The sequence below is a fragment of the Brachypodium distachyon genome, chromosome 4 (genome assembly GCF_000005505.3).
Source record: "Brachypodium distachyon strain Bd21 chromosome 4, Brachypodium_distachyon_v3.0, whole genome shotgun sequence".
NCBI classification, from domain to species: domain Eukaryota; kingdom Viridiplantae; phylum Streptophyta; class Magnoliopsida; order Poales; family Poaceae; genus Brachypodium; species Brachypodium distachyon.
In genome coordinates this window covers 39,223,348-39,235,527 of record NC_016134.3, presented here as the reverse complement: position 1 = coordinate 39,235,527, position 12,180 = coordinate 39,223,348, and the positions used below count along the sequence as shown (strand labels likewise).

At 47.8% G+C, this 12,180-nt stretch overlaps 1 protein-coding gene across 1 annotated transcript; it reads right to left on the bottom strand.

Annotated features, from left to right (window-relative positions):
• Positions 1-8,798: 8,798 nt before the first annotated feature.
• Positions 8,799-10,500, bottom strand: LOC100829529 (serine/threonine-protein kinase UCN). Its single transcript, XM_003576627.4, has one exon. The coding sequence runs from the start codon at positions 10,458-10,460 to the stop codon at positions 9,063-9,065; it is 1,398 nt and encodes a 465-aa protein (XP_003576675.1). The 5' UTR covers positions 10,461-10,500; the 3' UTR covers positions 8,799-9,062.
• Positions 10,501-12,180: the final 1,680 nt, after the last annotated feature.

The following is a 12,180-nucleotide window of genomic DNA, read 5'->3' as shown; positions in this document are numbered from 1 at the left end:
AGCCAGGGAAGCAGCAGGAATCCCGGACGGGCTCCGTCATGCGACAGGTGGGACAGCAGCAAGAGGCCGCCCAGCCGCGCCAACTCCGGCGATCGCTGGGACGCGCACAAGAAGCCTCGCCCGGGAGCACAGGTTGACGCCGATCAGGAGGAGCAGAAGACGATCGTCCACAAGGAGCTAGCGCGAGAGGACGAGACAACGTTGAAGAAGATGATGGCGGCGGCGGCGCGCATGCAACCCGTGTTCTCTGGACCGAGCTTCATTACCTCGCCAGAACCGAGCATGCTGCCCATACCGGCCTTCTTCCCTCGCTGCGCCGGCATTATTCCGGCGTCGGCCTTATTGCAGGCACAGTAGCTGCTCGATCGAGCACACCCCAAGCTACATAGATCCAACTGTACTTGGATGCTGTCAAGATTCAGAAATGTCAGCGTCGGTTGTGTTTTGAACTTGAGAACAATTGTACAGGGATTGGAGTTGTATCTCTCCTTTTTAGCTACAGAGTCTGTAGCTGTAATCTGGGTTAGTTCTGATATTTGTTCGATCCTGTGTTTCGCATTTCTGAAGTTAACAAGTCGTACTTGACACATGTTGCTCTGACAACTGAAACTAATGAAATAGAACATCCAAAGGATTCCCTGATTTCCTCAGTTACATTCCTCAGTTACAACTCAAAGGGACTCGCTCGGTTGCATTCATTTGCCATGTTTGGTTTCTTCAACCCTCTGACTTCGATTTTGTACCTATGAATATTCTCAATTAATAAAGGGGGCTGTGCATGGTTCTCTCTCTAAAAAAAATATAGTATTGCTCTGGATAGAGTTTTGAAGTTTTTTCGCAGGGAAAATCTCTCTTTGAACCGAAATTTGGACAACCTTTCATTTCAGAAACTTCAGTGTAGGACACCCTTTCATTTCAGAAAGTTCAGTGTAGGAACCTTCCATTTCAGAACTTTGGGACAATTAATAAATGTAGGACAGTTAGTTGCTCTGCACTCCGCGGTTTCAGAAAACAAAAGGCACATGTCCGGTTGTTAAACTTACAAATTCCTACCAGTACCTTCTTGTTGTGATTCCCCACACATCTTTTGGTTAATGTTGTGAACAGGAGTAGAACAGTTGTCTAGGTACCACGCATGTTCCTCTGTGTTTTCAGCATGATTTTTATTGTCTCTCTCTTGACCGAGAGTTTTAACTTTTTGTCAGAACTCCACGCGTTCACTTTTCCAGTCTAGCTCCGATCACTGAAAACACCGGCAGATCGAGTACTGCCGTGGAAGTGTGGGCGAAAAGGATCCTAAGGTGAGTGATCAGAAATGCTAATGCTGCCGTTCTATCACACTTCTGGATTTAGAAATCGTGTTTTTATGTGCTAAATTTCAGGTTTCGATTTCAAAATCCGGCAAGAGGAGAGGGAGAGGAGACCCAGTAGCAGGCCGTGAGGCCCAATAAGAACAGTTACCGCCAAAGCCGGCCCGTGGTTAGCCTTTCGGCCTGCTTCCCCCAGTCCACGTACGCACATATTGTTGCCACCGTATTCCGCTCAAAAAACAAAAACAAAATTGTTGCCACCGTGCGCACGTGCAGGTGAACAACTGAACAACATGCATGTCAAGTTCAAGCAAGGACCAATACGGCAACACTCACTCCAGCTGTTACACCAAGGACGTCATTTAAACCGCACAAGCTAACCGTGTGTGGTCGGTGATTTAGTACTACCTCCGTTCCAAATTAACTGATCTGAATTTATATAAAAATCTATACAAATTCACGTCAGTCGACGGAGGAGTATTAGTATTTCTTAGAGTATTAGTATTTCTTAGTGTGCATGCGTGCAAAGCTTGCCATTGTCGGCGTCAAGGCTTCTCTTCACATGCATGGTCGCCGCCTCCTGTGTTTAGTGACTGGCGAGCCTTTTTTTTTAGGGCTAGTGACTGGTGAGCCTGTGAGGCTGAGCATGCATGGAACAAGGAGTAATAATGGAGTATTAAGGATGAGCCATCGCATTGATTGATTTTGACGTTTAATAAGAAAATGGTCCGTACTGATCGGGGCTCGGTGCCCCTTTTTTCTTTTTTAAGAAACGGTCACGAGCGCTGTCTTTTCATTAGGAAGGAAGGAGCGAATATTTTCAGGGGGCAATGTTTTTAAAGGGAACATGCCAAACCCACAAAAACAAAAGAACAAGCTCTAATCCGGTTCAATTGCAAAGCAGCGGCTGGTAAGCCGAAGGCCAAGTTCCGCTGGTTAATCTCTTCAACCGCGAGATGGGCGACCTCAACGCAGGTAAGGCGCTTATGGTTGAAGATACGTCGATTCCGTTCCTTCCAATCATTTCACCAGACGTAGATGAGATGGCCGCTTCTCCTTTTCCTCGGAACCTTGCCCGCATGTGGGAGTGAGGCCTCCCACCAGCCATCAATGGAACCAAACTCGTCGGCGGGAGCCGCGGACTCCCCAGTCCATTCGGCCACCAGGCGCCAAACACTCCTTGAGAACTGGCAGTCCTTGCAAAGGTGGGTAGAGTTTTCAGGCGCCCCTAAGCAAAGCTGGCAGATTGGATCATGGGGCCATCCACGAATAGCAAGCCTGTCGGCAGTGAGAATACGGTTCTGGAGAAGGAGCCAGGAGAAGACTTACACTTAGGTTCAACATGAGCACTCCAAATTTTAGATGCCGCAAACTTCAAGTGAGAGCCATTGAAATGGGCCAGGTAAGCGGACGGACATGTGTAGATACCGTCAGAGGTCCAAATCCAAGTGATGGAGTCTGGTCCTTGAGGGTCCAGAGTGATGTCGCTGAGCATCGAAGCCAGATCAACGAACTCCTGAAGCTGGACAACGGTCGAAAGCTGACTAAAAATCGGTGCCCACTGTAACAAGCGGAGCTGTAGAATTTCACGGCTACATGGTGCAAGTGCTTGGAGATGACAGCCGCCAGCCGGGGGCTCGTTTACTCGTGACAAATTTGCAACATGTATTAGGTGGGACGGTAGGAGCGCTTCTTACCAGATATCCTATTGGTTAGGTGTGATACGGTACAAGAGTTTTATCAGGTGTCTTTTTTAATTAATTTAGTTTAGGTGATACGGTACAAGAGATTTAATTTATTTAGTTTAATGTATTCTAGAAAGAAAAAAAATAGTTCAACAACAAATGACACTCACGTGGTGCGCGTGTATCGTGTATCGATGCAAGTTCGCGACGACATAACCGTGAAGTCACTACTACAGAAAGGCTTATCAGTAACGGTCGAAAAACAGCATCAATAACGGGCGGGGCCGCCGTTACTAACTTCCTGTTACTAATGATGGTCATCATCAGTAACGGTCGCTCCGACCGTTTCTGATGTACCATCATCAGTGGCGGGCGCTCCGACCGTTACTGATGATGACCATCATCAGTGGCGGGCGTCTAACACGACCGAAAGTGATGCTATTTTCACGATTTAAAAAAAAGAGCAGGCCAGAGGCCTGCCATTTCCACCGTACCATCTCAGATCACCCAAATCATAGAAAAAAAAAACCCAAATCATAGATCAAGCATCGAGGATTACACAGCGATGAGGAACAAATCGCAAAACAAAAATCATGAAAAAATCGCCCAGCTCCTAGATCTGCTTCTACATGGCGAGGGGGAAGCGGTTGGCGCCGGAGCTGGCAGTGCGTCGATGCGGCAAGCGGTTGGCGGTCACCATCTGTGATTGTGTGAGAGAACAGAGGGGCAACTGAGGGCAGAGAGAGAGGGGAGAACGTACCAGCGGTGTGCAGGGGCGTCTTGGTCGCCGGATCCGGTGACGAGTGGGCCAGGGTCGGCCAGATCCGGCGATGGCACAGCTGAAGATGGCTGGATCTGGCGACGGCCTCTTCGGATCCGGTAGTGCGGCGGAAGATGGCCGGATCCAGCAGTGCCCTCTTCGGATCCGGCGGCGTGGCGGGCAGAGGGGTCGGTGATAGGGTGCGCGTCCGGGGTCGGTGGCAGGGTGCCGTGAGGCCGGAGGTGGGGCTCGCGTGGCAGGGGTCGGCGACGGCGGGGCGACCTGCAGGCGGTGGGGCAGGAGAGATTGAGAGGAGTAGAGGGAGAGAGATGGCGTTGTGGACTTGGAGAGGAGAGAGCAGAAGGGAGATAGAGAGATGAGAGCACGGGGAGATAGAGATGAGAGCATAGGGATGAGAGTAGGAAAAGAAGGCATCGGGAGAGGAGAGATGGAAAAATGAATTGATGGAGGCATCCACGTCATTGATCCATGCCCACTGACTCTCCACCAATCACATGCGCCCATGAAGATTTGTGTTTCGCTTTAGTGGTGGGCAAAATTGCAGACCCGCCGGTGAAGCTTCACTATTTTTTTTCTCATTACTTTTTTTGTGTTAATCTTTAAACGAGAAAAAAGTTATTGATTTCTTTTGTGTTAATCTTCAGCTATCAGCACAACATTAGTGGCGGGCAAGACAGCATGCCCGTTGCTGATGAGTATAAAATTTTGTGTTTTTTTATTTTATGTTTGTCATGTTCCTTTTACAATTTTAACCAAACTTAATGGCTTCTATTGTAGTCCCAACTATATGTACGTTTAAATATGGTTTACTTTGTGTGAAAAATAGATATAGGTCTTTTTTAACCATATTAATTGTATAGCTTCACAAAACACCCTATTTTTTGCATTTGGAAAATGGAAAATCATTTTTTATAATCAAACATTTGTAAACCTCTTTGGCAATATTGTTTGTCATGACAAGATGCACCTTTGCGCAAAAAAAATGGATACATTATCATGAATTATGACGTGAAATTGGACAAACTTTGGTCATTTGGCTTAAAAATAAACTTCAACTATCGGAAATTACAAGTTTATACTATATAGGTCATTTTTAAATGTTAACATCTGATATTATTGTTCCATTATGTTAAGTAAGAAAAAAAATTAGAATTTAGCAAAAAGAATCACATTTTTCTGATTTTTTATAAATTAGTTATGATTTTTTCAATCTTCAAATGTCTCCGAGGGTCATCAGTGGCGGACCTAGATTTAAAGCCCGCCACTGATGTGTGTTTTTGTGAATTTTGTTATTTTTCACATAAAACCATTAGTGACGAGTCTCCCGTGCCCGTTACTGATGAGTGGTCATAAGTGACGAGTCATGCATGCTCGTTAGTGATGAGACGTCATCACTGACGCCCGTCACTCAGTGCCCGCCAATAATGGTCATCAACGACGGGCCGGGCGTCACATATACACTGTTTTACTGTTTTGTAGCAGCAAGTTGTCTCGAGCATGGGCCGCGTCGCGTTCCTGATCCATCGACGACAAAAACGCGAGTTGCATAGGAGGCTAGCTAGCAGGAGCTACACATACTACTGCATGCAAACAAGTGCCAAGCACACGTGTGTGATATATCGACATGCAAGTACTACGCTTGCTAAGTACGTAGAGTAGCTCGTACTGCAAATGGATGCTGATGGCTAGCCGCCGCGATTTCCTTTTCCCAAAGAAGCTCACTCACATAGTAACATGCATATATAGCCTTCGTCCAGTCAAGTCAAATAATTGCCGCATGTGATGTGATGGAGCCCAATTAAAAGCATGCATGCATGTACCGGCGGTCAGCCATTTTTAAGTTGTGGCTGGTGGCTGGATCGATCGATAACATGAAACAACTCATCGTGCATGCGGTCGATTTGATGGGGACGATAACGATCCGTGGAAGTACTACTCATCCGGCCGGAGTAGTTGTGAGTTGACCATCGATCTATCAGCGCATTTAACCTAGGCTTGGGCTGCTTGGCCGCGCATTTAACTTACAAGGGCCGGCCTGCTTACACCGTTGCTTTAATTTTCTTGACCGTCGATCGACAAAGTAGGTCTCGGCAGCTCCGGCCGTGCATGGCGATCGCTCCACCTCGCGACGTGCGTGCACGAGCGGAAGTCCTTGACGTGCATATCTCCATCATCATCCAGTACCACTGTCTGCTGTGGCCGCGGCCCGTATATATGTGAGCCATGCATGCGACTCTGCCTAGTTGAGTGCTCCTTTTAGACTATCATTTTCCTTTCATAGAAACGGAAGCAACAAAGTTGTGCAAAACCCACGCATGCAGAGGGGGCGAAAGACTCTGACTCGTTGAGCGATTTTGTGCCCTGCTATTTTTAGTCGTTTTGTGTTCTTCTTTTCTAATGGAAAGAACGTTGGAGAAACCGAAAGCACAATTGTGAGCACCAGGATTTGAATCTTGGTGGGTGCATGACTCCACCACCATCATATCGAGAGGTGTTTTTTTTCTTTTATGTTTTTATTTTAGTTAGCCTTCATGCTCCAAGAATTCCGAAAAGTGTCTAAGGGAGTCGGTCATGTTTTAATAACAGCTTGACACTCATCATTTGGACCTAGAATTTTGTAATTCATTTTGAATTTCGTAAACCAACTTGTTTATGGTTGGCACGGAATTAGCTATAGGCATTCGATCTCACATTTCATGAAATTACATTATAACATGCGGTAGACAATTAACATGATTTTTGCACTCGAAATTCAAATTCAACCAAATGAAGTCGTTTCAAAAAATGGATTTCATTTCATCTCCCCAAATGAAATGAAATGAAAGATGGATGCCATGTGATAGAAATTGGAGGAGAAACGCCTTAGAAGATAACCAAATTGATTCAGGGGGTATTGATCAATAATTGAGCCAAGGCATGCAGTAGCAAACATGCACGTTGATAAAGTTTGCTTTCGCTCACTTGTAGCAATCGATGACTACAACAACCAAGCAAACATCAGTTGCTTAATTAGACTGTAAAATAGAGGAGCTAGGCCGGACTAGTAGACAAAACTTTTCACAAAATTAAGCGACCTCGTGCAAGGTGGCCCATGTATAACTACCACTGGATTTGGACAAACAAAAGCAAAACTCCAAATGTCTCCTACCCCTCGAACATTCCCCATCAAATCCTCCCGATCGCACCTGTAAATTATGCGGCTAAAACTGACCAGCTGATTAGTTTATACCCCAGTGTCGCGCCGGTTCGTCTAGTATCGCCTAGGATTGACATAGTACAGTATACTACAAACGAAGTTAACTAGGAGTAGATCGTAGTTAGCCGGCTGCAACGATCAATTCTCAACTTTTTGTTTAAGTACCTGTCACTTGACAGTCACTAAGGGCCAACCAACGTTAAGCAATTAATTAACAGTACCTTCGTTATTGGTGACCTGCCTGCAACCTCATGCAGGATCAACTGATCAGTGACTCCAATTAGCTATCCAAATGTACAGGATTGGCACACACTTGCCAGCCATATTGGAACTGCCGAAGAATTAATTAACTCCAATTCAGATGACTAACAAACAGCATAGTACTGCAAACACAGACGTGAAACTGGAATACATGAATCTGCAGAACGGAGTGACCCTCGTATGCAGGAGCAGGAGTACGTGATTTTGTACGGACTTGCCATTCATGTTGGATTGAAGCAATTGGAACCGGAGCTATGGTTCTGGAGACGCGCGACATCTGGAGGTTAAGTAAACAAGTATTTTTTTTTTTGTTATTTCTCGGTTTGTCACAGAAATATATACGCAGTATTTTCTAAATCACCACTACTAGCTAGGAACACATTTAATATAAACATGAGATTCGTGGCACTACATAAAAGGTGAGAAGATCTTGATCAAATGGCTATCAATAACAAGCGAGTAATAACTATTTCTAAGGCTATCGAGCTATAGACACTCCGTTAAATAAACACAATTAAATGTGCATGGAAATTAATAGTTCTGATGATCAAGACCATTGGAATCAAAGAAATTACCAAAAGTGGACAAATGACCAAAAGTTTGGGTTTTAATTGACCGAATCAAACAAAATTTTGATGACATTTGACAAAAACGGGGATCAGGCTTGGCTCTTGCATGAACTGGGTCTACTTGTTTTTCCTTTACTCAAATACAAATATTTCGGTAACATCCCGGCCGGGCTTGTGGTGGTTGTTGATGCGTCGAGTGATGAAGATGACGCACGTTTTTTTCAAGATGTGCCTTCTTTGCCACCAATTTCAGGGCATCTCAACCGCACTCCTCTTTGCGGCTTTAGTTTCTCTCCCCTTTGGAGACGGCGGAACCTGCCAACGTTGGTGCGGGGTGCTTCCCAAAGTATCTTCTGTACTCCTTTCTGGAACCTATTGTGGTCTTCATGCCCCGTCATGTGCGGGTTAGCCGGATCTGGGTTGCTCGGTAGAGGGACCTTGTAGGACTAGATGTGGCGGAGCTTTTTCTTCAACAACTTTGTATGGTGTGTCGGTATTGTCTAGTGGTGCATCTATCTGTGCTTTCCGTCGCCTTTTGTTGACCTATGCGGGCTCCATGCTCTTTGTATCTACTAGGTTTCATCATGGTTATCTAATTAATTGGGTAATTGTTTTCTTCTATAAGGAAATGGAGAAACCTTATGTTTTAGGGTTAACAATGTCAGACGACGATGATAACCCGTTGTGAGTCCCTTCTATAAGTTAGTAATAAGATGACACCGACAAATAAAAATGGGTTTGTGCATCGCTTGATGCAGAGGCCGGGGTTTCGGAAAAGAAAAATAATAGTCAGAGCATGTTTGGAACATGAGAAATTTGATAACTCTAACAAGAATTGTTGAAAATCCAATACTTAAAAACTTAGCATTTGGCATAATCATGTTAGAAAATTAAGGACTAGCCATCACAAAAGGAACAAGAATAATCAAATACACTCTGCCTGAAGAATTCCAAAAATTTAGTGAGACCTCTAATGTTTACATCGATTCTGGCGTGTGACTAGAAAACATGCTCACATAATATATTCATCAAATGTTCATGTATAATGAAGTAGAACACACCAGATGCAATTCAATGTGGGTTTTCTTATAAACTCGTTTGTTCGCAAAAATAATGAAAAAAGAGAGCTGTCTCCACGAACTCTGTTCTCTACTTGTCTCCACTGTATTTACACATTAAACGGCACGGCGAGTAACCCGTCGTCACGACATATGGTGATTTTTGAAGGTCCGAAACGACAAAAGGTCGGGGAGAAAGAACTCAGAACTCCTGCAAGGCGGACTCTGGCGATTCATGCGGCAGCGGCGGAGGCTGGTGAAGCTTGTGGAAGTAATCCACCACGCTGAACCCCTCGCCGGCCGAGACAACGTGATCATCCAGCGAGGGGATATAGGGCGGCCGGGACACCTCCCCGAGCAAGTCCCACGCCACGCGGGCGAAGAACGGGTGCGCCCTGACCTCGTCGGCGCCGCCCGAGAACCCGAGCCTGGTCGCGGGGTCCTTGTCCAGCAGGCGCGAGACGAGGCCCGTGAGGTCCGGCCACCGCCGCCGCACGTCCGCGGGAAAACCGGGCTCCCGGAGCAGCACGTTCCGGAAGGTCTCCCTCCGGCTCCGGCCGCGGAACGGCGTCCGCCCGAACGCCATCTCGTACACGAGCACCCCGAGCGCCCACCAGTCCACGGCGAACTCGTGCCCGTCGCCCCGCACCACCTCCGGCGCCACGTACTCCTCCGTCCCCACGAACGAGAACGACCTCGTAGCCGCCGCCGAGGCCGAGGCCGGGCAGAAGCCCGCGTGCTTCTCGCGGTCGGACGGCAACGATGACGCCGCCCTCGCGGATTTCGCCTTCTTCGTCAGATTGCCGGCGCCGCCGTGGGTTCTGTTGAGGAACCAGGCAAGGTTACGGGGCTCCTCCTCCTGTCCGGGTGTCGATGATGGCGCGGCCAGAGCGGACGCGCTTCTCGCGAAGATTCGCCGGAGGTGGTGGCGGTACTGTCTCCGTCGGGGCTTCGGCGTGGTCGGCGAAGGCGTAGCAGAGCACGAGCACGAGGATGACGTGGTGGAAGACGTGGAGGGGGAAGACGAGGGGACGATGAGGAGGCGGGAGAGGTCGAAGTCGGTGAGGGTGACGTGGCCGTCGGCGCGGAGGAGCACGTTCTCGGGCTTGAGGTCGCGGTAGGCGATGCCGGCGGCGTGGAGCCCCGCGATCGCGGAGACGAGCTCGGCGGCGTAGAACCGGACGGCGGCAGGGGAGAAGACGCGGTCGGGCTGCGCGTGGCGGACCGCGTTGAGGTCGCCCCCCGGGCAGTAGGGCGTGGCCCACGCCAGCAGGTCCGGCGTCTCGGCCCGGCCCAGCAGCGACGGGAGGTGCGGGTGGTTCTGGGGCGCCAGCCGGGACAGCACGGACACCTCCCACCGCGCGCGCCTCACTGCGTCGCCGGCGGCATCGGCCTCCCTGCTGACGACGCGAGGGGAAGAAGAAGGGGAGCGCTTGTCGAACACCTTGAGCGCGTGCACTCCCGGCTCGTCTGCGTCGTCCGCGACCAGGAACACCGTGCCCATGGCGCCGCGGCCCAGCACGCGCACCGCGCGCACGGCGCCCAGGTCTATGTCCACCGGCATGCCGCTGCCGCCCGACCCCGACTCGTCGGGCTGCATCGGAGTGACCACGCACACGTCGTGTCGATGCGCCGGGACTTTGAAAGTGTCGGGAGGGTTACTTACGTGGATTCGTGGCGATTTATAAAGGGGCAAGGGGGCCGCCGGCTGAGTGCAAGGGTGGGGTGGCGGCATGCCTTGAGTACAAATGATTTTCTTTTGTGTCATGCTGCAAATTAAGGAAAGTTTTGTTAGGCTCTGGCTTGTTTTCCATCGTCCGTTTTATCCTAGAGGAGCTTCTCCGTTGTTTTTTCTGTGCAAGACAGACCTTACTGATCATTTGTATGTTATGGTTTCCATTTTGAAAAGAAAAAAAAAATACGGAGTACTACCTACAATCATTAGGGGGGGGGGGGCTAATTTATTGATGCTCAGCAAACCACCAGACTGCGGAGTGCAAATTACTGGTATCTAAGTGACTGACTGCACTAAACATGATTGGACCCGGCTCGCTGGTGGCGTTCCATGATGTTAATAATAGGACGGAAACTTTCCATGACAATTCCGAACTATAATACTCTCTCCGTGTTAAAATTTGAATGTATTAAGATTAGTGTATAAATGCATTTAAATTTAGTCAAAGTTGAGACATTCTTTATTCGATGGAGGTAGTACCAGCCTCGAAAGAGACTAAAATAATATGTTTTTGCCAACTGAGAAACCAAAATATACGATTTCGACTTTGGAGACATTTTTATACTTTGCAGTCAATCGATGGACAAAAATATTACTGTGACTGTTCTTCCTTTGTTTATACTCGTAGGTGGCAGTTCTGGAACGCGACTTTCACGTTCAGCTTTGCTTGGGAGTGGCCGGACGCAACTAGGCAACGGATTTGGCATGGTATATATACTTTGAGAAAAATGGTTGCTGCAGGTTGCTCGATCGGTTAATTAAGTACACAAAGAAAAGAAACATCATTCTGCGTGCAGCTCAAGGCCAGAAACTGCAGCTTTCCACGTGCGGCCAATACTCATATCAGGGATCTCATAAATGATTCCCGAACAAGAATTCAAAGGGAAATAAAAATACATAATTAACGAGCCGATCTGATATTGATGGGACGGAAACGGGCAATTCGAAATTTGCTATGGTACGGGCTATCGAAGGCCGCTATGGCACGTGCTGACAAAAGATGATGGTTTCGATTGGACGTGTCGTGCCGTCAATTTTCGCCTCCGGATGCCGTTTCCCGATCCGTGTTAAAATTTGTACGGTCTTGGAAGCTGGCGATCGCCACCAATGCAATGCAAAGAAAAACGAACATGATCGATGAATGCTGGCTAGATCTCGTGGCAGAAATGGGTCCTAGCTAGACCATTAACTGAATCAGTTCTGGATTGCATCTGGTCATTTTCACCTACCAGAGTTGAGGTGTTAACAAACAGCTAAGCTAGCTAGGTCCGCCGCAGCGTTCACTACATAACAGTGTCTGTCAGTGCCCTGAATTTATCTTGTCCGTGAGAAACTAGGCGCTGCAAGTGCAGGGTGGAAAGCACTGTTTGTTTCTCAGCACGGAACTGGAGCTACCCGTCCAAAATAGCCTGAAATTCGCGTTGAATAAAAGACCAGTCCGGTTTCCTGACAAAAACAACAACGAACACTTATCAGGGATCGATCGATCATGAGTGTGCATGAGAGTTGAGTATAAAGATGTACTACTGGTTAAGTACAGTACGTATGCGTGGAGTTAAGTTGAAGTTTAGTGGTCGACTTTTAA

What these genes read in the sequence shown, in the direction of transcription:
- LOC100829529 (XM_003576627.4), bottom strand. Translation starts at nt 10,460, where the DNA reads ATGCAGCCCGACGAGTCGGGGTCGGGCGGCAGCGGCATGCCGGTGGAC.